At 35.2% G+C, this 25,692-nt stretch overlaps 2 protein-coding genes across 2 annotated transcripts; one reads left to right on the top strand and one right to left on the bottom strand.

Moving 5' to 3' along the window:
• Window positions 1–1,558: 1,558 nt before the first annotated feature.
• On the top strand, window positions 1,559–2,479 carry LOC125663622 (opsin-1-like). The gene has a single exon (XM_048895915.2). It carries the CDS (start codon window positions 1,559–1,561, stop codon window positions 2,477–2,479), a length of 921 nt encoding a protein of 306 aa, XP_048751872.2.
• A 4,859-nt stretch (window positions 2,480–7,338) lies between these two features.
• LOC125662581 (uncharacterized) lies at window positions 7,339–25,176 on the bottom strand. The gene is made up of 4 exons (XM_056152928.1): window positions 25,143–25,176; window positions 12,000–12,218; window positions 9,536–9,689; window positions 7,339–7,436 (listed from the first exon to the last, which is right to left on the bottom strand). Exons 2-4 carry the CDS (start codon window positions 12,210–12,212, stop codon window positions 7,375–7,377), a joined length of 429 nt encoding a protein of 142 aa, XP_056008903.1. The 5' UTR covers window positions 12,213–12,218; window positions 25,143–25,176; the 3' UTR covers window positions 7,339–7,374.
• Between the last annotated feature and the right edge of the window lie 516 nt (window positions 25,177–25,692).

Here is a 25,692-nt window from a genome sequence, read left to right as displayed (position 1 = left end):
ATACAACTTAGTCTGCCCAAATCGCTTCGCCATTTTGTCACGGCTGCAAGTCGAACCCGACAATTTACTCGCTCAATACGGATTTTTCTCGCATAATACGGTTTTTTTTCACGGCGTCATGCAACCAAGATCTGATCAATTAGATGAATAACTTCACTGGGAAGAGATTGATGTATATCTCATTACATATGCAGTCAGAAAGCGAAATATTGTTGATGAAGTGAATTCCATTGCATGCACATCTTCTAATGAAAGCAAAGTGAAACAATGGATGTATTATTTTGGAAATCTTATGTAATGAAAGTAAAGTGAAACATTCATGTAGTTTTCCACATCTTATGTAATGAAAGTAGAGTGGAACATTGATGTAGTTTTGCAAATCTTATGTAACAAAAGTAGAGTGAAACATCGGGGTAGGTTTACACATCTGATGTAATGAAAGTAAAGTGAGGGGTATTCATTACATATCCAGCTTTGAAATGAAAGTGAGGGGAAACTGAAAATCGCAATAAGTCACACCAAAAAAAAAAAAAAAAAATCAAGAATGTTGGACATGAAATGAATTTCACCAGTGAGACAGGAGTTCTTTTCCCAGTAGTACTTCGCGGATTATAAAGCGTAAACTGACTGATACCATGTTATATCGTATAATATGCCCCAAAAATTAAATTCATTCCTTAACTATATAACTAGAAGGGTAACACGTGTTGATCGCGTGTGACTATAAGGAATTCAGAATCTGTAGAATTCAAAATTTTCTGAAATCAAAGACTTTAAGCATATTGCAATATCAACATTTCTAATGTTACTTTGTTAACTATCAAGTTATATTTAAGTTTCAAATGGTTTCAATCTTTTTTATAAAAAAATCATATTACCAAGGACAGTATATAACGAAATTATCAATATTGGCCATAAGCCTAATGCATTTCAAGCAAATCATCAGTCCTTCAATCTGTTTTTATTCTAGGCAACAAATTCGTGATTGATGTTGGAATATTTAGAAATATGTATACAACATAACATAGACAGACAAATTCATACACATGAGCTTGATGTCATACATGTATAATTATACCGTATAATTTATTTTCCTACAAATGAAGCATTTAAACATCATAAATGTGTTATCTCTCTTTTTAATTACGAAATAACGATAAAGGTAGATTTAGCTGAAACAATCGCCAGATTGTCGTAGAATACCTTCCAGACTCTGTATCCTGTTATCAGTTAAATCACTTTCACTACAGCAATACACGCTACCTAATTAAGATCTTTCATCACGATATTACTGTGGTCATTTGACAGTCATAGTTATATCAATATCATTAGATACGGTACTCCTCGTCCCGAACATTTATCCGATATTTAATACATTTGATGCGTCCTTAACGGTCTAACATGTCTTCTGGTAATGCTTCCTAACACGTCAGCAAATGGACATCAAACACACATCGTATAGATGATGCATCTTTCAGATACAGGGGAATTATTAATGAAAGTCGTGAACTTCGGTGTTTCTTTGACTCCGTAGAACCGTTACATTTTATAAAGGAAAATGAATAATTCGAGTACAACCGTTGAATTTGCGAACCAAATTTGGATGACCTCGCTGTTAGTGATATATGGACTAATCTGTTTAACCTCGGTGGTAATGAATTCGTTGGTCGTGGGGACTTTCTGCAGATACGAATGTCTGAACTCCATCCATGATCGCCTTATTTTCGCGCTGTCCGCCGTCAATATGATCCTCCTGCTCGGGGTGCCTTTCTATCTGATGTACTCCATCGGGTACTCTTCTGTGTTACGAAATCGATACTTCTGTCTTCTTAACTATGTGATTCTTCATGGCGGAATCGGCTGTTCCGTGTTTCTACAGTTAGGATTGGCATTAGATAGGTACCTCTGTATCGTGTGGCCATGGAAACATGCAAAAATACGTAAGCGCTATGTAATTCTGTATGTTTTATTTTCGTACATTTTCGGATTCGGGGTCAATCTTTTGCCTGCTCTTGGTTGGAACAGCTGGGCACATTACCGTGAATGTGTGTGGAAGAGTTTTCCATGGGGATACAGATTTTTCTTGAGGATTACTATGATTTCCATTCTCATTCTTAATCTGGGAATTCATCTGTACGTCCTCCATGTCGCCAACCAACACGCACGGAAAATCAGACGACTTATTAAACGAGTTAGAAGAGAGCATTCCAGAAGCAGTGGTTGCGAGCACACGGCGGTGACCACCGTTGTACTTCTGGCCGTCATTTCATCCATCTGCTGGTGGCCTTATTTGATTGCGTCTTTTGTTCTACCACCTGACAAAATGACAACCCTTGTAATTCTACAGATCTTGTACGCCATCATCATACTTAACTCCGTGACAAGTCCGCTTCTGTTTGTTATGCGAAATAGACATTTCAGAAATGCTATGTGCAGACTATTGATATTGGATCCCAAATCACACCACTGTGGACATTAAGGTTTGAAGAGGGTGAAAATATTTTTGATCATGCTACATGTAAAACCATTTATATTCATTTCAGGTATATGTACATGTAAATTACAATAAAAGTGCATTCAGGTGTTGCTTTCAAAAGTTATTTTTATAAAAATACAAAGAACGTTAATATCGCTGCAATTGTTTTGAGATGAAATTGTTTTTACTCAGTCAGGCCTTTTTTGTCCTGATATTTGTAAATGTAGTCAGCGAGTAACTAAGAAAGATACATGCAGGAAAACATCCGTCTGTAACATCACGCTGATCGCTAGAATCTCTCCAAAGTGTTCAAGCAGTACATCAAGTATTTTTTTCTTCAAATGGAAGTTGTTTCGACAAGGGACTGCAAAAGTCTTCAGACTAATGAAATATTAGATATGCATGCCGCTTTTAAATGCTTTAAAGTTATCTTCATTTTACTAATTTGAAAACAAATCTACATTCCTTAATGTCAGACTTCGATCCCCATTACATGAAAGATGATATAGAATATATTTTGCACCAGACGGATTTATGTAATACAAAGAGTTCGATATCTGCACAATGTTCACTCTAATGAAGTTTTCATATGTTTTTAAATTTGTTTAGATACATTAACCTCTTTATGAATTCAATTTTCAAAACATTAATGTGAGAATTTTGTTTATTGATAGCGAGTTCTAAGTAAATTATGTATACTAATGTCCAAATGTACATTACAAACATTGCCTTATAAAGGTTGTTATAACATAGATATTAATTTTTGTCTATAGGAAATAAGGAGGTACATGTATTAACAGGTAGGTGTCGGTTTCCACAACATCTCAGAATGAACCATGTTCCCACTCTTACATACTCGTACAACCAAAAGTTCCAAATATTATGTACATTATTTTTTTGAAATAATAGACTACAAGCTCGTAATAATAGACTACAAGCTTGTTCAATCACTATCGAGCAATTTTCTTCTTCATTCATATCATGGTTACGATCCCATGCATATTGTATGAGGTTACTTTACTATGCTTCTTCAAGTATCAGTGACGAGAGGTTCGGAGAAAACTATATTAGTATGCATTATTGAAGACGGAAAGACGTGACATACATGTATAACTAACATTCTCTGACATAAAAAAAGGATTACTGCATTGATAAATTCCGGATCGAAAATGTCTTAGAAATCGGAAAATGAGAGTCATTATGTTGTTACAGTACTTTAAACAAATAACGAAAAGGAAACGATTTATTTGGGGGTAATTTAGAAATGACCATATAAAGTACACTAGGAAAACTTTCCCAATACAAACAGCCACACGTACATTCATGTTAGATGATATCAAAGCTGCTGTTATATTCAACTCGAATGAAGATAGAAAAATGTCCGTCATTCGCGTCAGTTGGTGTTATTGCAGCAGTATCAGTAAGTTATCGACTATTTCAGCAATACTGGGCATTATACTGAGACTGTAGTTCTAAGGGTTTGTATAGTCGATATCGTATTCATAGTGAATCCTGATTGTTCAAGTTTTCTGTTTTGTCGATATCAACGATATCGTATCAATATCTGATTTAGAATATTCAGATTTCCTGCCTCGTCGATATCATATCGATTCATCATCGTGTTGTCTATCATCTGAATCATGAATGACACGTAATCGTAGTAAGTCATTCCTGACGATACCATATCGATATCTTGACTATAACGATCATGTGTGCAATTGTTTAAGATAATATATTTCCTGTCGAATTTGCCGATATCGTATCATGATCTTCTTGACTATTACCATCATGCGTGCCACTCTTAGTTTGATATATCCCTTCCTATGTTGTGAATATATATACAATTTGATACTGTAGGAAGAGTGAATAAAACGTTCATGGACTGGTGCCATGTAATGAATTACTTCTGGTAATCTCCATAAATGTGGCACCATCAGTTAGGGTAAGGCGGCCCCTATGAATATACCGTCTAACCCTAAGCATAACATATTATAAGAGTATCGGCCACATGACGTGGCTTTTCTGAATAGGGGATTGGGGCAGAGGAGAAATCGTCTAAAATTCTTGACAATCTAGCAAAAAAGGGACCCCCCCCCCCAAAAAAAAAGAACCCCATAAAATAGGTTGTCTATTCCAAACTAACAGCCTAAGGGAGGGGGAGGGGGCTTAGTCCTTCAATTCATTATTTACTACAATGTACATGTAGTGGGGGATGTCATCCAATATACCTTAGTTTCTATGTGAAAATAACTTTGCACGTAAAAATAACGGAAAATCAATTTTATGAAAATTACAAATGTCCCCTTTCTGTTTTAACGTGCCTGGGTATAAGATGGACGAAATCAAGGATATCAAATGTGATTATCCACTCAAACAACTTCTTTGAGACTTCATCTCCCACAAACTTATAAAGAGGAGCATTTTAACAGAGACGGGATGCCCCTCATTGATTTTGGTAAAACTGTTTCTACCACAGCATTCTTTCAGCCTTTTGACTGGCCCTGTGAAGTGCAGTACCACATGATCTCTACTTTTAATATTACATACGCATACACATAAGCGCCCTCGGGTGATACATGTACCCCTACTAAGATGGGATAATTTCCTATGTCTCCCTGCTATAAACAGCCCATAATTGTATATTAACAAATAACGTTTTCAATTTTCATAAATATTTTATTCTAAAAATTTAGAACGTTTATATCTGAATCTTTTAGGCATGTTTGATTAGATATCCATATCATGCACCAAATCACAGCGAAATTTGGACTCTAGAATCCTTTAATTGCAAGGAAAACATTTTTTTTTTAATCATTCCGGAACAAATCACAAAAATCATATAAAATAATTGAGAGCTTGTTTCAGTCTTTCGATGGTGAAATCACACTTCATAAAAGGTGTTTTAACGAGCCATTAAATGAAATTCTAGTGTAATGCGCTACCGTAACCGGTGCAAAATATTTGTACTAGCATGTTGGATGGTTTTATCCATACATAAACTTTACATGTCTGTGCACATGCACATCAAGAAATTATATGCTTATTATTAGGCGTTGGTGTAAATCCATTCTTCGTAACCTCCTAACCTCCTAGATCAATTTCTGTGTAATGCGTACCGTTGAGAACTTCTGACTGTGACACATGTTGATTAGTCTTTTTATATAAAAACTTAAATTCGAGATGCACATGCGTTTGTCAATTTTGGCGCATGCGCAATAGCTTAATTCTACAGATGGGGAATTCTTTCGGTTCTCGGTAATAATCGTGGATTTCCGTTGTCTTTCCATATATGGTCATATCGAAATTCGACAAACATGTAAACTTGACATTTGTTGACTTGTAACGTGTAAGATTCGATGTTGTAAGGTACAGCTATGTAAATACTACATGTAAGTCTACAAACGGAAATACTATAGGGATGGCCGCGTATAACTTAAGAAACAATGATACATTTTTATAAAGAGAAATGTAAAATCAGAAATCAAACGATTACACAAATGAAGAGTACAACACTGAGGTATACATTTCTGAGAAACATAACTTACACCCCCTGCGTTGCAAACATACATAGTTGAAACAGAAATTAACACGGTTGCATGTTTCGATTAACAAGTTTACATGCTTGGATTTTTTAACACAATTACCCTCCATAATTATCAATATATCGTCGATATCGTATTTTGTCATTGAAAAAATGTTGTGTATGGTAAACAATAAATTTGTCTATAAGCAATATCGACATCGCATTTGGTCCTTGAAGACAGTCATATATATGATAGATGATAACTGTCAGATGACGATATCGACACCACATCGTCATGCTGTTGTCGACATCGGTTTGTGTGTGTGGGGGGGGGGAGTGTTTTTTTTTGTTTTTTTTTTTGTCTTGGACATTTATGGTCAGTTGATATTGGGTATAAATTCACGTTAAATCGATTGTTTGCATACAGTGCTTATTTGCATACAGCACCTTACAAACGAACTTTTTCTTAGAAAAAAAACCCAGAAAAAAATATGCATGGTATATGTACAGTTCCAAAAAAATGTTTTTAACTCGCTTCTATGAACAAAATGAGGGCACATTTTCTGTTTGTTCATTTCGTTATTGACGAAGCCAATATCAATGTATTCAACTAAGCTAAATGATTAATTATACGTTGTCAAAAAGTAAGAAAATAATTCCTGAACATCTGTATTGTACTTGCTTTTCCTTCTCTAGTAGTAGATGTTATAACAATAACATCGTGTATAGAAAGTTTTATATTTAAAGTATCGCCAACGTAGTCTTCAACAAGCATCATTTCGATAGTACCAGGCACGTAGCGTTATAATATTGTAATGTTTGAATTGTCATATTGTGATATTAAATTTTGTATTTACATCCATCCAGTAAATTAAACAATACAACATGACAGTAGTATGGTTTTTCAGATCCTAATTCAGTACACGGATTCAATTAATCGGTTCCAGATTACATCTCCACCACCATTCATTACTACTACATATATCAAAACGGGACCAGGGAATACATGTAAATGATAAAAATAACGGAATTACTACCTGCCTCCCTGCATGTTGTTGCGTGTTTGAATACTACTACAATCAGTATGTGATATGAATTATAAGGGCAACACAGAAATTCTCTCTTCTATCAAATTTTAACAAATCTTATCTTTGTATTGTAAAATATCTCCACAATAACAATACCTAAGCATATCGTCCATGTTTTAAAGACATACGAATTATGCATTTGCAGGTATGGATCTACATATTCAATAGTAATAAAAAAAAATGTTAAAAAGGTCAAATTTTGATTTAGTGCTTAAAGCAATTCTATCAAAAATATAATAAAACATTCAGAATATTGCTGAAAATTTTATTCATCGACTTTTCTCATTTCAGCACTGACCACGCATGAAAGTAGCCCCAGCAAGCTCGTCTCTTGATAGAACACTGTTTCCTGTAAATATTAATAAAACAATTAGATATATCAAGGTTATTGACTCAAATGTCAATTACCGTTTAATTTAAAAGATGCGCAATGCAATCTCGCTAAAGTATGTTTTTTTTACACGGATACTAAGAACCGGGTTTGACAGTCGAAGTTTTAAAACGCCATTTTGGGATAAGTACATAATATCCACACTCAGCGATCGCATGCGATGTTCACAACGGAAATGAAGTGAACAGTCATATCAGCCATAATCGTGTTTTATTCTAACCAAATTTTGAGTGTTGTAAGTGGATATTAAATGCACACGACCGTTTTATTATCAGAAGTTTCTGAGAAATCAACGAGTTTTCAACTTTGCTCGCTTATATCCACTGAAGGAAAGCGAGATCCGTTTTATTTTTCTTAATACACTTCCATCAATCAATAATATATAATTCATTTCAATATTAGCCTTTAACTTGCGGTTTATACCTCATAATATATATATATATATATATATATATATATATATATCACAACGGGAGAAAGAAATTGGGCACAAAGGACCACGGGTTACCTAAAGTGAAAGATATTAAGAACGCGGAATTTGGATACTAAGAACTAAGTGCTATGTAACTTCAGACATGGAATTAAGCAATGTAAGTATGTTATTACTAATAAATCTTGCAAACGCATTGCTTTTTGGTATACTAACGTTGAACGCTTGGAATACTCGTAATTTTAATGTAAGATTTTATTATTCTGTTTAGATCAATGCTGCAAAAATACCTGTGCTTGGTGAACGGTTACCCTCAGAGGTTTAAATCCTAAATGAAGACTTTCGATTACTAGAGATTTTCTCAATACTGCAGTTCGATTTGACCCTTTCTATTTTTTGACAAGCGAAACAAACACCCCAAAACAGTAAAATACATGAAGAACGTAAAGAGGATAGTTCTGCTCAAACACCTCAAAATCTTAAATCGTAGGGGAGGGGGCAAGCATTTTTTTTTTTTTTTTTGTTTGAAAAACAATATATTGGATTGATCCTTAGAGTTACGGGTTCAATTCACAATTTCCACTACTATTCACTGCTATTATGTTTTGATTGCTACCATTACGCGAGCACATTCAGAATCTTTTCCCGGAAGGGAGGGTCACCACATGCAATTTTCCCCAATCTATATTGGTGCATGGGACCGCAAAAACCGAGGCCTCGTGTCACAGCAGGTGTGGCACGATAAAGAACCCTTCCTGCTTTAAGGCCGTAAGCGCCGAGCATAGGCCTAAATTTTACAGCCCTTCGCTGTCAGTGGTGACGTCTCCATATGAGTGAAAGATTCTCAAGAGGGGCGTTAAACAATATACAATCAATCAATCTCACGTTACACTTAAAAACTTGAAACGTAACAGAGTTTTGTTTATTTGTTTGTTTTACGCCCCTTCGAGCATTTTTCACTCATATTGAGACATTACCAGCTGTGTGGAAAGTATCACAGATGTAGACACATGCGCCATAGCAATGAGGGTTCTTTAACGTGCCAACACCTGTCGTTTTTAAGGTCATATCCGAAAGAACCGTGATTCGCACTTCTCAACGCCGAACGTTTCGCGAAGGAGCAATCACTACCTATGTTTGCGTTTTAAGATAGATGCGGGCAGGGATCGAATTCACGACCTTCCTACAAAGAGAACGCTCTACCACTGAGTGGTCGCGACCGGTGGTTCATGATAGAAGTTCATTGTTTTTTCTCTTTTTCAATACAAATGAATTATAGTGCAAGATAGTTGAAAGTGAGGAGGACAAAAGTGAATTTCCATTGAGTTGCCCAAAATAATAATCGTCGCTAGTAAAATAGTCCCTTTTTAAAAACAAAATTTATAGCCCAATGTTGGAGTAATCAAATATTATGTTCACTTCAAAGACACGTGCAGGCAAATATAACTTTCGTTGTTGGATATCAACCAATAAGAACAAAACGACGGAATTATTCCATCGTACATTGACAATAGTAACAATGATTCCAAACTCTTGCAAAAGTTGCAATATTCAAAGCATTATCGTATTAGAAATATGTAGGCAGTAATGTGAAACACATGTATATGGCTGAATCAAAACCTCATACCATCATTATCTGTCGATTCGAAAGCAAGACGGATATCTTTTCCTCGCGCAATTGCTTTGACGAGCGCAGAGAACTCCCCAAAGTCCACGGAGTTGTTGCGGTCACTGTCCCACAAACTGAACTCACAAGGCAATGGTGAGTGGGGCGTTATGTCCTAAACAAAGAAAATATATACAGCAAATCCTAGATATACATGTAGGAATACGTTTGGTAATTTTCTATAATATGTGGGAATTATTATACACCTATTTACTGGCTATGAGGACAATAGCAAGTTTATTGTCCCCCAATACAGCAACTATTTCCCGAGGCGCAGCCGAGGGAAATAGTTGCTGTCGAGGGGGACAATAAACTTGCTATTGTCCGAATAGTCAGTAAATAGCTGTTTTATTATACCAAAGTAGACTTTACTTGTGTCAGACATACCAAAGTGAACTAAACTAACATTTGGCATTAGCCTAGATGGAATCGACAGAGGTGATCCGAGTGGTAAACTAATCATTCTCTACGCAAGCTTCACATACGCCTCTGTCAACGCTTGGAATCACGTGACAATATAATCACATGATCTAAACAATCATTCTCGGTTTCCTTTCCCTTTAAAAGTTTCTGGCAACAGGTGATACATCAGCCCCTTTTCATAGCCCACTGGCACTCTGATAAGTACATAATTACCATTTAAAACCTTGTCTCTTATTTTACAAGTTTTATCGTATTTTTACAGCCTTTTATACTTTTGATTCCATGTTTACATTTAAATCTCCACCACGTGAATGTCCTACATTCATACGCATATTACGAAGTAGTTCCAAATTTAGGATCAGAAAACGGCGATTTTAAACAATTTACAGTAAGCATCAATTTAATGACACCAAAACATTTCATAATATGACTAAATATTTAGTCCAAAACATAAATGTTGGATATTAGAAACTTGTACAAGATTTCTGTAAGAATCCGTTGACAGAGGTGTAGTGCGAGGAGCGCACGGAACTCTGGGTAGAGAATGGTAAATTAAAGTTATCAGACTTTGACCTCACATAAAAGAAAACGCGGGAAAATATAGCATGCAGTAAATAGTTTCGAGACTACTAGTATTTCCCTAGAGTGAGATAGTTCAGAAACTATTTCACGGCTAGAGTTATCCAGAAGAAATAGCAAATTTATTTACCTAACATTTATATAGCAAAAACATTCTGAGGTATAATAAAGACAATTACCAAACGCTACCGGTTAACTTTATTATAATGTCATAAAGGACTCGTTTAATCAACGTCATAACAAAGACGCTGCTAAACAACTTTTGTATATTTGAACTGCCTGATTAATCATGTACACATGGAGAAAGCCTAGCAGTAAATTATTGTTTTTTTTATGGAATTTGTCATTCTGATTTTCATTACTTATTTACAACTGTACCGAATAAATTTCTAATATATACATAGACAAGGGCGGATCCTGGGGGTACATTGTAGGTCCAGGGTGTCCCGACCCCCCCTTTTTTTGCGGACCCCAAAAAATTAAGTTATTCAATTTTAACGCGACTGTGAGTCAAAATGATAGTAAAGGTGGGTACTTATATGTAATAACAAATTAAACATCATTCAAATTTATCAGCACCAGTATATCATTTAATTCTAGGATAAATAAGATGAAATAGTGATATATATTTACAATACTTTTGTCAGATACAAGTATCACTTTAAAAGTCTTTAAAAAAGTATATGTAACATAAAAGTTTGTTTAAGAAGCAGACAATTTAAAAGTGAAAAAGGAAGTACCAGGATATGCTCAGAATGCAGGGTTTTGCACCACTTACCACAGCGCTTCTGGGGGGTCCCCGACTTATTGGAAGTAACCTTTAAATCAGCTCTTTTTTGTGTCATTTAAAATCTGATCTCAGTATGTACAAAAGCAAAAGGTGTAAATGGGGGTGGGTGGAGATTGTGCAAGGTTAAGGTATTTCACTACACTAAAGCTTATACTCTGTATGACACCACGTCACAAGATGGCAATTTAAATGTTTTGTGAAATTATTTGTATCGATCGCTTTGTTTGTCAGTCATCGTAGCTCAGTGGTTAAAGCATTGGGCTAGTGAACCGCAGATCTCGAGTTCAAATTCCCCCGTCTTTTATTCATATGTGTTGAAATAATTTTTTTGAAAATCATGTTTTTATCCAAATTTGTATATTTCATGCCTTTTTGACATATAAACTTATTGTATATCATCATATCTTTTATAATTTTCAATTAGTACTGATTTGAGAAACTATTTCTGGGTGTAGTGAGCCACCTTAAGAAAAGAAGAAAAAAGTGACAACCAAGACAAAATACAGAAAAGAGTGTACACCAAATTAAGCTATATATATACATTTATATATTAATGGTAAACACACGGTTTCCTGTTCTAGCAGAATAGATGTCAAAAATGGTATTCAAGGCTTGAAAATCATGCACACTTACCCTCTTTTTTCCACATATCTTTTTGCAGGGATGGCTGCACACTGGTGCACAGATTGGACATGCCTTTTTACATATCCACTTACACGACAACCTACAGATTACTCTCCCGACACTTATTCGTCTTATTCGCCTTCGCCTTCTCCAACCACCGGAAGCATCATGCAGCATGTACCACGTGACCAACAGTAAAAGAAGTACGGCAAATTTCTTCATTGAAATCTATTTTTAAAAAGCTATCATTAAAAGGCTACCACGAAAGTCAATGATTAACTTACGAGTTGGTTCTACCTTGTTTACTTTCTTTTATCGTTTTTACCGTTTTTGCACTGATGACCATCATTAATTAACTCGTCCTCGTATGAGAATAATTACGTCACCCATTATGTGATCATCCCATTGGACAAATAGGACTTTTCCTTATTTGCCCCTTAAACAACCCATTGATGAGCAAGCCAAGAACAGAATACATGTAATTTGATTGATTGTATATTGTTTAACGTCCGTCTCGAGAATATTTCATTCATATGGAAACGTCACTATTGCCGGTGATGAGCTGCAAATTTTCGGCCTATGCTCGGTGCTGATGGTCATTGAGCAGGGAGGGGTCTTTATCGTGTCACACCTGCTATAACACGGGACCTCGGTGCGTCGTGTGTTAATAATTGAACATTTTTAAGATAGTTGGTAAAATGGGTAGTAAAAACCGGGCCGGGTCACCTTTGTAATCCGAATTTTTTTTTAGTTTTCTTCGTTACTTTATTTTCGTTTGATGTGAAACATCTTAATCTTATATATTTGATAGTTACGATTTATTAAAACCCGGGTCAAAAGGAAACCGGATACGGGTAACCCATGGCTGAATATTGAAATTCCGAATAAACTGAAGGTGTTAGCTGGCACTTTCATCTTCGATGCATCCTGAACGTAATTCAGCTTCCCATCAATTACTGATTATGAATGGATATCACTTTGATCTCACAATTACGGTTAATTAATCAAAAACAGTAGCAACTATATCGGAATAAATAACGCCGGCCCGGGTCAACCGCATCCGGTTTCCTATTGGCCCGGGTTTGGAAAAATCGCCGATAAGTGAAATAAAAAGCATTGAAATAGTCAAATAATGCATTGAGTATCAAATTCAACTCTCTATGAATTGAAAAAAAAATGCAAAGTTTTCAGCAGTAGGTGCATAGTTTATAGAAAATATGCAATAATGTGTGTTCTGGTCTCGCTACCCATTTTACCAACCAGATTTTATACAATCATTGCATTCTTTATCTGTAGGTAATATTGAGTGCTAAATTTTGTACCGATGACTAAATGCATCATTAAGAATATATTCTGTAAGTTTCAAAACAAGCAAAGATATATCAACGAAGAAAACTAAAGAAATCGGTTTACGAAGGTGACCCGGCCCGGCCCGGTTTTTATACGCCCGTCTTAAGACGGGACGTATTATGGTATGGCGTTCATGTCCGTCCGTCTGTCCATCCGTCTGTTAGCTTTTTCGTGTCCGACCCGTAACTTAAATACTACAAGGCCTAGAATCATCAAACTTTGTCTGTAGATACATCTTGGGTAGAAGGTGTGTCGCACATTAAAACCAGGTCACTGTGACTTTTCATTAAGAAGATATCCGTCTGTCCGTCCGTCTGTTAGCTTTTTCGTGTCCGACCTGTAACTTAAATACTACAAGGCCTAGAATCATCAAACTTTGTCTGTAGATACATCTTGGGTAGAAGGTGTGTTGCACATTAAAACCAGGTCACTGTGTCTTTTCATTAAGAAGATATCCGTCTGTCCGTCCGTCTGTTAGCTTTTTCGTGTCCGACCCGTAACTTAAATACTACAAGGCCTAGAATCATCAAACTTTGTCTGTAGATACATCTTGGGTAGAAGGTGTGTCGCACATTAAAACCAGGTCACTGTGACTTTTCATTAAGAAGATATGGCCATATATGGCAAAAACTTGTCCGGCTCATAACTTGAAAACTATTAGACCTAGAATCACCAAAATTGGTCAACTAATTCATCTTAGGTAGAAGGTGTGTCGCATCCTACTTTAAGGTCACTGTGACATTTAATTAAGGTGATATAAAAAAAAAATGCTTAATGGGTACAATCTATACTGTTAACAATATGTGACGGGCGTATCATGTGCCGTGGCGGTGCACTTTATTACTACACATTTTACCAACACTCCATTTTTAACTTCTTGATAACTACCAGTTCAATTCTTTTCGGTATGAAGCATCTTTGGGACAAGGGAGGCGTAAATTGTAAATTGGTCAGTTATTGAATGTGTGAACAATAGACATTTTTAACTTCGTCTTAATAACTATCATTCCAATTCTTTTCGAATTTTGTATGAAGCATCTTTGGGACAAGAGGGACGTAAATTGTAAATTTCAGGACTCCAGCACCCCTGCGGCCCTAGGGGCGGGGCAAAAACTACCCAAAATTGATCAATTTCCAAAACTGTTCTTCTCAAGAACCGCACATGTGTAAGAAAAAGTATTAAATGCATAGTGATGTAGAGCAGGAAGGCCTCTACCAAAACTGAATTTCATGATCCCCGAGGTAGGGGTTCTGACCCCAGGGCGGGGCCAAACTTACTACATAATGTCTATATGTAAAACACTTAAATAACATCTTCTTAGATTAGTGTTATTAATACTAAATTGAAGCTAAATTGATATTTGGAAAGAGCAGGTAGTCTTTTACCAAAATTGTAAATTTGATGATCCCCATGCTATTCATTTCTATACGGATTCTCATAGTATTGACGATTATTCTATAATAGGAATTGAAAAACTTTACATCGATAACTCTTATCGTCGTTTTAGAGAAAATTTATGGAAGAAAAAATTGAATACTTATGTACCACACGGAAATATTTCTTGTTTGTATTCACTTAGGCCAGGAGTTGACTGCTTTGTGTACAAACCTTTCTAAAATTCTGTTACATTACTTACCAAATATTTAATTGTACGCATAGTCATATTTTAGGATGTGTCCACGAGGTCGAGTATTGTTCATTTTATTATTAGACTCTTACTTTTCTCAAATGTTTTTCGCGCAACATCAACTTTGACGTTTATAATACTTAGATGTACGGTGACGCCATAGTACTTTCGTGTAAAGTAGTCTTGCGTTACGTTGCTATTAGCCTTAGTACGTAAGTGCTCGAAGCTCGCGGTTCATACTTAGTCACGTGACACGGCAGAAAGATGGCAGTCTAGACGGTCGTATGGGTGTCGACTGCAATATTGTTTACAGATTTATATGGTATATAATAGTTTATAGAGGTTAGTAGGGTTATGAACTTATAGAAACTACTTGATGAATCATTTCTAACATTAAGATCTGTTGATATTTATTGTTTTCGGATGTGAAAACAGTCCGAACTTACAGGTACCATGCATCACGCGTAGTATTGTGTGGTGTAATTGATAGAATTTTCATCATTACACCCTTTGAATGAACTCAAAGTTTCGATATTACGGAAGTAAAGTAACTCGTTCTTATTCGGGAAGTAATCATGATCCACAGATTTGCTTCATTTGATGTTCAAGCGCATATTTTGTAGCAATGAACGCCTATTTCATGAACACAGAGCTCAATATTTTGCCATTTAAACACTGATTATTTTGCTCTTAGATCAATGACCAAGTTTTTCATTCTTTAGAAAGTAGTAATTTTCAGGCTAGGATAACCAAAACTCTAAGAGCATAAAGAGTTTAGTACAACAACGCTGTGAAAATAGGGCAGATCACAAGGTTATAGAGTATCTCGTCAACAATGTAGGCCTAATATACTGTGTATATACAATGTAGTCATTAACGTCATTTGTTAATCGAATAGTACTATCTTTTCAAAGCATAGTTTAATATTACTTGAAGAAGAAGAAAGGATAATCTAAAATACATGGACAAGAAAACAAACCCATCAAAATTTGATTTCATGTTGGTTTCATGATAAACTTCAAATGGCTACTTGTTAGCTCTGCACTGCAGCTCATTTCATGGGAAATGCATCCTCAAAATATTGAAATTATATTTTCAGTTATAATTTTTTTCAGAAACATTGACACCCTAATTAACAGTAAAAATAAAAAGATGAGAAGAGTGCTATATTTTTTGCACTCGCCTCAAACGTCACCGATGTCCTGTATGAAATGCTCATGTAATGTTGGGGTATAATGATAATGGGGGTGTTAACATGCTAAGTTTTGAAATATGCATTCTGATCCTTGAAAATGATGAATAAAGTATGATTTTCCAGTTGAGTATATAATTCATATCTACTATATTAAGATTTTTTAAAGTTTCAAGAATTCATCTGAAATAGCGTTGAAAGTACACGTAGGTATGTCCATTTTTTTTTTCCTTTTTGGTTTTCCAGCAGATAAATTAATAAAAATACACTAGGTTAAACATTTTAACTAGGCTATTATGCAGACTTCTTAACAAAAAGTCAACAAGTTCCTAAATGCTTTCATTACAAATAATTTGTCAAGTGTTGAAATATGACCCCCCCCCCCCCCCCCCTTGTGTAACAAGAAGGATGTATGGACGTATACAATTACACATGGGATATGCCAGCCTGGTCCACATGCTTATAATATTTTTACACTGTGTACACATTTAGGATATACGCATATATTTACCTTCCCTTGGGGGGGGGGGGTTATTTTGTGAAGTCATGGAGGAATATATTAATTAACAGAATAAGGATATTTCAAGTTTATTTTAATAAAAGGGAATACATAGGAATTTAGGAAATATGGCAGAAAGACTGAAGAGTGAAATGTCATCACTATCTGGTAAACACCAGTTCAAGAGACCTGTAAGATCATTTTTTGAATTCAGTCAATTTCATTAATATGGCCAAGTAAAATTAATTAGTAGATTATCATTCAAACTTCACAAAAAAATGGGGCGGGTGGGAGGATTTTATTTTTTATTTTTCGCCATGGTATTCTTGACCTCGAAAATGCCTTCTCTCATTGAGAAAAGGCTTTATAAATCATAATTACATGTGTATTTGGGTTTCTAAAAGGCAAAGTGAAACAAAGTACGTTAACGATACCGGACCGGACATAAAAATATCCGGAAATCGTAATTTTGAAAAATAAAAAAAAAAATCGGGGCGGGACGAGTTTCGAGGGGCGGGCGGGAATGATAATCTACTAATTAATTTTACTTGGCCTATTATTAAGATAAATGTATTAGATATGTAATACAACCCTTTATCTCATACGTGTGGTGTATATTGCAAATGAGATAAAGCATTAGCTTATCACAAGCCCATTTGATAAAGCACTTCCGGTCCGAACTACTTTTGACACTGTCCCCGCTTGGATGACATATTTTCTGTGTTTATGCATATCGACACATGAAATAAAGCGCATAACTTGTTATTCTGTATTTATTTAGAATTTCTTTTATAGCAAAATTAAAATGATGTTGTCCCCACTGGCATATAGGCCTAATGCAAGTTATCGGCCATAAAAATGTCAACTCGATCAATAACTAGGCCTACTAAAAAATTACGACCAGAAAACAAAAAGATGTCCACACTATTATCAACGACAAGGAATCAACCGCCTACTGGACAAGCCTAATCGAAAGTACCTCGACATGCTGCGGTACCAAGTATTCACAACCACAGTCTCTTTTCTCTGGAGTCATATTGAATGTGCTAAAATCTCAACAGCTTTACTTACTAGGCTTAAAGTGCCTCGGGATTTCCTCTCGCCCTCAGATCCAAAGAAACCACGTGAATAAAATCCAAATGCACAAACTCTTCTACTTTTCATTGTAAACTGTTGAACATTCTAATAACGCTGTTAAAGTATCTGTGTAGAAAATATTGTCACAAACCTAACTTTTTCAAATTTTCAGAGTTAATATACTTATCAAATTGTGTAGTTTTATATCTAAAATATATTACCAATTCTGTCCTCCTTAACTCATTTTATGTATATAAAACAACTCCCTGCTTTTTCCACGTGTACCTTGCATATAATATATTCTATTTGTAAATGTTGTATATATTGTACCTCATGTACCATAATATGGTGTGAGTGAATAAAGTAAACTACAGCTGCATTAAAATATTACTTTCCCTGATCGTTGTTAGCCTACACATGTTTATTTCAAAAAGACGCCGACATCAAACTTTTATCAGAAGGTCAGGCCTACGTCAAAAAATAAATACTCGGTCAATGGTTGTTATTTTGTTGGAATGGCAAAACCATTATTAATTATAAACTATTATCCCTTCTAAAACAATTTTCATCCATGATTTCTTTTATAAAAGTGCCATTTTGTACTGTATATGAAAATATTATATGCGCACTATTTTTTCTCGCATAAGGAAGACTGATAAATCACGACGTCTGAGCCGCGGATACAAAACAAATTCAGTCAGCTGTTTTTACCATATATACTGGGGATCATCTCAAAATTAAGCTAAAAGAAGACGTATGAGATTAATAAAACATCTATAATTGCGTGTTTTGATATTTGGTTTATCCAACTCGTTGATAGGGTGTATTTATTCGCTCGGCAAGCCTCGCGAATAAATACACCATATCAAGTCAAGGGGGGTAAGCTATGCTTTAGTACTATGGAAAACCAGAATGTGGTCAAGTATCATAGTGACATGTAAGTACATGTACATGTAAATCAGTTTAGTGGCTAAAATAATGTTATTTGGGTTACTTCATGTACCTTGTATTCTCTATACATAGATTACATGCAGTTTTACGTAGTGCAGTAGGTTCTGACGTCATAGCTACGTTGCTATGAGAAATAAGCACCACTGAAGAATACCAGTAGCAAGGTCGAAATATTTCTACAAAGTGTTTAGAGTTTTATATATATATATATATATATATATATATATATATATATATAATCCAAATAGAAAGAGTTGATATCACACAGTCAAAATAATTCAATAAAAAAACATATAAATTTATTTATTTATTTATTTTCATATTTAAATATATTTTGGAACTGTATATTTTCCTGCTTTTTTTTTTATTGAATTATATATATATATATATATATATATATAAAAGAAATAAGATATCATTTTAAAATATCTATCGGGATATAAATACGGTTTGGTCACGTGATCAAATTCCATAGGGCTTTTAAATATTGTAAATTTGATTACGTACCAACCCGTATTTACATGTATATCCCGATATATATTTTAAAATGATACCTTATTATTTATATTCGACCGATAACCATTGCGGAATTGTGTTTACTTAACAATACGTTTCCATGTGTTGCGCTGGCCTGTGATGTCACCGGATTTATCGCCTATATAACATGTTAGGGACGAAAAGGAACGACGTCTACATCAAGTGCCAATCCTCTCCCTGCTAAGTTAGAGGTTTTGGGGAGTTGATTTTATCAACTCCTCTATGCAGTCACTCTGCTCAGAGTTTTGTGGATCTTAGCACTTCTTTACAAACAGATGTAATTTGCAACGCTAGCACCAAATAGATCGTAAAACGTTTGTACGTATTATATGTTTAAAAATGCATAATTTCTGTGAAAATTACTTTTCTACCGTCGGTCAATTGAATATGTAAATTGAGAAACAACCAAAATATCACTAGAAATACAATCTAATGTCAACAGCGATATTTCGCACAATCATCATCGATCATAATACAGCACAGGTAAAAAAAACACGGGACCTCACGGACAGAAAGTTCAGGTTTTAGCGTGGACATAGAAAAGTCGGTATCTTTGAAGTTGCGGTTTCTGCGTATTCTATACCAGTTGCGAGGACCTTTCAAATTCAAGGACACATATACATGTACACACGTGCCGCACCACAATCGGAAAATCAATCGATCCCTGGTGATAGTAGTGTTAAAATACAAACTGAAGCGAACCAAAAATATCGTACATCACTACATTCAATGTTGGAGTGGCTGTATTCATTTTCCACCTTAGTGATAAAACCAAGAAATGTGTTTATGTGCTCAACACTAAATTCATTTTGATTATTTTAGTGTGAAAGCAACCAGTTATGCAATTCAGACTTTTCCAAACTTTCAGTTGTAAATCAAATCAAATATTGATAAAAAAAAAAAAATCCCAGATATTTTGTTGTGTATTTTGAAGAAAATTTGTCATAAAAAGTTTGAAAATCAAACTACACACTATTATAGAATTTCAGTTTTTTTAAATACACATGGTCGGGAAATATGAACTTCAAGATGATATTTCACACTTTAAAATTCCCAACACTGATTTAGAATATTTCACAAAACTATATGTAAATTCTCTATGGCAAATATTTTGGGATTTCTCTGACACTAGTCAACTTTATTCTATTCATTACAAAATAAGCAAACCGTGTAACATCGTAATGATCTAAACGCCAGGACGAAGTGATTATTTCAAGAATACACATCGGACATTCAAAATTGACCCATTCTTACCTACTAAACAGAGAACTTCACCCTGAATGTCTATCTTGTGACTGTCCATTAAATATAGATCACATTGTTTTAGAATGCAGCGATTTTACGCCTTTGAGGGATAAACCTTTTAGTAGTGTGCAATCAATGCAAAAAACGTTGTACAAATATTGACAATCATTACATTATACAATATTTACAAGATACGATTTTTACAGAAAAAGTTGAATTCTTTGATAATACAACTTTTAATATACATGAAATGATCTGTATTTTTACCTGTGTATGTATTTTGAACTTTTACATGATAAAGGGTATCCCGTATCCAGGACCACAACCCCTTGGCACGCAAAATATCGTTTCCCTGATTTTCGAAAAAGAGTAGGCTCAATGGGACCGTCAGGGAAGCTCAAACACTTACAACCAAACATATTTCAATAATCTAACTGCCATAAAATGGCTAAAATATTTCTAAAACGGCGTAAACTATGGAATCCGGATAGGGCCACGTAGTTCACTATCACACCATCGCACCATCGAGGTTTGGGTCGATGGTGCGATGACGCGATAATGCGATGACGATGACGCGATGGTGCGATGACGATGACGCGATGGTGCGATAGCGCGATAACGATGGTAAGATGGCACGATAATGCGATAACGATGGTGCGATAGTGCGATAGAGCGATACTACGATGACGCGATGGTACGATGGCGATGACGCGATGCCGCTGGCGCGATGACACGATGACGATATAGCGTTATCGCTCCATCGCACCATCGTTATCGCGCCATCGTCATCGCGCTATCGCACCATCGCGTCATCGTCATCGCACCATCGCCATCGCATTATCGCGTCATCGCACCATCGACCCATATCTCGATGGCGCGATGGTGCGATAGTGAACTACGTGGCCCTATCCGGATTCCGTAGTAAACCGCATTACAAGAGTCAGCCAATTGACAGGTAGAGCACGTGTACCTCGTGTGTAACAATCGGTACATGTACATACATGTATTGTGAATAAAATACCATTTTAGTTTTCCTTTACTAGATGGTTAGATTAAAGGATTTATTGCCTTTTAAATTCATAATGGTGAAATAACTTTCCATGATACCCAATAAATTAATATTAAATTAGACTTAATATTACAACACTCATAGTGTAGAATTAATCACTCACGTTTTATATGCACTTCTCTGTTGATTCACGTAATCTTCATTATTTATACACAAAGTTGAATCCATTAAGTTTTTGTCAAATTGTTCAATTTAGAATAGGGAAGAAAAAACATGAATTTCTTGATATTCTGATCATCACGTTGAATGATAAGATGATAAATCCTTGTAACTGTATATGCATCATTTACTTAAAGATTAGTTTTAAAATAAAGTTACATCTAAAAATATAAATTGAATTCTTCCTAGGAATTATTTAGATGAAAATATATTGTCACAGTAAACTATTTAACCCGAGAAGAGGTTTTCCAATTGCAAATACCATCAACAATTAATTACACGAAAAAGGTAAGAGAATACCTTGCCTCTGGTTTTTTCGTTTTAAAAACAGTGGGCTGGGACAGCAATATCTCAGCATCTCACAAAGTGGTGAGGTTAAAACGATGACATTTAACGGGTGGAGAAATTATTGCGCACTAAATAGCGATATATTTAATCCAAGAATCATCAGTTGATTTAGAATGGACGTTCTTTTCATTTAGTAGTTTATTATTGTTGCTCTTTCAATAGTGTTTTTCAGCAAAGTGCATTTTTTTCAAAATGTTGCCGACTGTATTGTCCGTCTTGTTTATCTATTATAATCGGTGATATGACATTTTTTAAAAAAAGGTTTCTTTGCGAGATTTATGTATTCTATTTGAATGAAAACACTCTAAAATTTACTATATTATCAGAAATACACCAAAAATATTAAAAGTACAAAGAGGGAGAAGGGGACCTGAAGTCCTATACATAAGCACCTGTACGTTCACTTGATCAATATATAAGGTTCACGGTGGGTGCTAGCGGTCGACAGGGGATGTTTATTCCTACTAGGCGTCTGATCCCCCCTCTGGTATATCCAGGGGTTCATGTTTGCCCGATTCTCTATTTGTATTGCTTATAGGAGTTATGAGATTGATTACTGTTCGTTATCTTCGTCTTTACAATACAATACTAAGACTTATATAGCGCCCTAATCAATTAAAAATCTCTAAACTGCTTTACATAAAAAGCATACAATTCGAAGTAAAAACAACAATGTCCTACATAAAAATGATGGGACATGCATATGATTGTAATACACTGAGAGTCTTTTATTAAAACATTCGTTCATGATTGATTGCATATTGTTTAACGTCGACAGGAAATGCTTAATCCTCCTAGGTGCCTGATCCAGTCTCTGATATATACAATATCTATGCCCCTTGGGGCCCATTATTTGGCAATAAACTATCTGCATATACAGGGCTCCGTGTTTACCCGACTCTTAATTTTGTATTCCTTATAGGAGTTATGAAATTGATCACTGTTCGTTATCTTGGCTTTTTCACATGTACAAAATTAAAACCATATGACTTGTTTTGTAGATTGAATAAATTGAAGATATCTTAATGTCAATTGTTGATGCTTACGAAGTTACGTTCGTGGGGATTTTCCGAGATGATTTGCATAGAGCTCTAGGAAATGAATTTCAAATTTTACGTAAGATATTAGAAAATTTTCAAGATTGATTAATTGTATATTGTTTAACATGTAAGATTTATACGGTACCAATTTTGATGCACCAGATGCGCATTTCGACAAATAATGTCTCTTCAGTGATGCTCAACCGAAATGTTTGAAATCCGAAATAACTATGAAGTTTTAGAGCTAAATATAGCCAAAAACAGCGAGCCAACATCCCTCTCGAGAATATTTCATTCATATGGAGAAGTCACCATTGCCTGTGAAGGAACTAGGCTCGGGGCTTATGGCCTTGAGCAGGGAGATGTCTTAATCGTGCCTCGGTTTTTTCGGTCTCATCCGAAGGATCACCCCATTTAGTCGTTTTTTTCGACAAGCAAGGGTTACTGCGACCTATTCTAACTCGGATCACCACGGGGTCAATTTTAAAGATAAAAAATAAGTAATATATGAGGCTTAAGTACAAGGTCGTGCACTTTAAGCAATGGGGAATTGTTTAGGCATCACTCATGTCAATCCTTTCCCTATTTTTCAAAGAGGAGTTGTAAGGAAAAAATAAAAAATTAACATAAACACAAGAATTGTTAAGTGTGGAGTTTTTCAAAACAATGTTTTTGTTTTAGAATATTAATGTAGTGACATATTTTGACAAAATGAGCTATTCTAAGAATAAATGTATATGATATGTTGGAATAGTAAAATACAGTCCAGACAAGGTGTTATCTTACCAGTGTCTATATGTACGTCAATCTAATTAGAATTAGATGTTAGATCCGCTCACATACTCGCTATACAAACACCTAACAGCATCTCATAGAGGGTTACGTCAGAGGTCAAATTTGCATAAAAAAATCACCAATCGCTACAAAGGAAAAAGTGTCATCGGCATCCAGTGAGAATCTGCATTATATACTGTATTTGGTTAATTATTAAAGATGGCGAAGGTGTGTTGCTTGTTTGCGTGGCGCGAAGGCGCGTTGCTTGTCTGCGCGAAGGCGCTTTGCTTGTTGGCGTGACGGTGCGAAGGTGTGTTGCTTGTTTGCGTGGCGCGAAGGCGCGTTGCTTGTCTGCGCGAAGGCGTTTTGCTTGTTGGCGTGAGAGCGCGAAGGCGCGTTGCTTGTTGGCGTGACGGCGTGTTGTGACTAACGCGCAGTCACATTTTTGCAAATGGCTCTATCCGGACACCATATCCTAGGGGTTAAAGATCCCCTCCCCAATGTCGCCATAGTGTAAAATTTAATAATAATAATTAAAAAAAAAAACACGCGATAAACAATTCCCGATCGTGGGTGGTGCCATTTTTTCTCTTCCTTATTAAACATTGCATGGAATTGTGGGATGATACCCTATCGATATGAAGCGGGAAAATTGATTGATTGTTGCAAATTTAACCTCTGACGTGACACTCTATGGGATGTTGTTTGATGTTTCTGTAGCGAGTATGTGAGCGGATCTAACATTTAATTTTAATTAGATTGTATGTACATGTATGTAAATATGAATGTTGAGGATACTCTTCTTTTAAAAAATAATAATAATCTTAATCCCAGAAGCATCTGGTGCAAACCTACATAAAATTAACTCCCATCAGTATTTTTAGTACTTTGATTTTATTGCGTATATGGCAGAACATACCCCGGCATTTCTGCCTAACCCGATTCGTTCAATGTGTCGTAACTGTAAAGAATGCATGGGTGCAAATGGCGATTATACACGCTGTCAAACTAGTGATTTTTTTTTTTCGCCCCCTATTTTCAGTGGCTGTTCGTATCAACCATTATTTAAGGACATAATCCGTGATTTGATTTTCAAATTGAAAGACAATGCATTACATCAAATAATGGTATATATAATGTAATATAATAGTTTGTATATGAATCTATAAATAACATTACTTAGTTTCTTTTCCGCTTATACAATATATATATATATATATATATATATATATATATATATATATAATTTTTTTAAAGAACATATTTCCTCGACAATACCTTACCTCAAAGTTCTTCTGAAGGCATGTACCGCTGCTATCGTTGTAAAGTTTGTATATATATATACTAAAATAGAGTCTACTAAATCAAGTTACAGGGAAATTTATGGATAACATAATTATATCGAACGTTTATTTTGAAACGAAGCAGGTGTACATGAGAGCAATTGAAAGTATGCGTAACATTATTTGTAGTGTATAAATCTTGAGATTACCATTAAATGTTTGATTTCAAGCTTGATACATGTATGTATTAGTCCAGATTTATATTCTATAAAGGCAGTCAGTATGGCTGTTTCAAGATCTTTTCATTCGAACAAAACTTGAAGGACACAAAATCAAAAGGAAGTTCACTTTGATTTGAAATCGGATGAAATTACTCATACTTTGTATTACGAGTATATGTACAGTACTTATTTCGCTGCCGTGTATAGGGAGGTTTGAATGTTAAAGAGATACGGACATTGAGTTCTTATTTCATCTCAAGCAATTGTGAAAGAATTTAAAAGAAAAAGCTCAGAAAGTGCACTAATTATATTATATGTAAAAGAACAGC

Source organism: Ostrea edulis, chromosome 1 (genome assembly GCF_947568905.1).
Source record: "Ostrea edulis chromosome 1, xbOstEdul1.1, whole genome shotgun sequence".
Classification (NCBI taxonomy): Eukaryota; Metazoa; Mollusca; class Bivalvia; order Ostreida; family Ostreidae; genus Ostrea; species Ostrea edulis.
This window is presented reverse-complemented; position numbering and strand designations above follow the sequence as displayed.

Coding starts and splice junctions, on each gene's coding strand:
- LOC125663622 (XM_048895915.2), top strand. CDS start 1,559: ATGAATAATTCGAGTACAACCGTTGAATTTGCGAACCAAATTTGGATG.
- LOC125662581 (XM_056152928.1), bottom strand. CDS start 12,212: ATGAAGAAATTTGCCGTACTTCTTTTACTGTTGGTCACGTGGTACATG. Junction 9,690..11,999: donor AGATATGTGGAAAAAAGAGG/GTAAGTGTGCAT, acceptor TTCTTTGTTTAG/GACATAACGCCCCACTCACC. Junction 7,437..9,535: donor CGAATCGACAGATAATGATG/GTATGAGGTTTT, acceptor TAATATTTACAG/GAAACAGTGTTCTATCAAGA.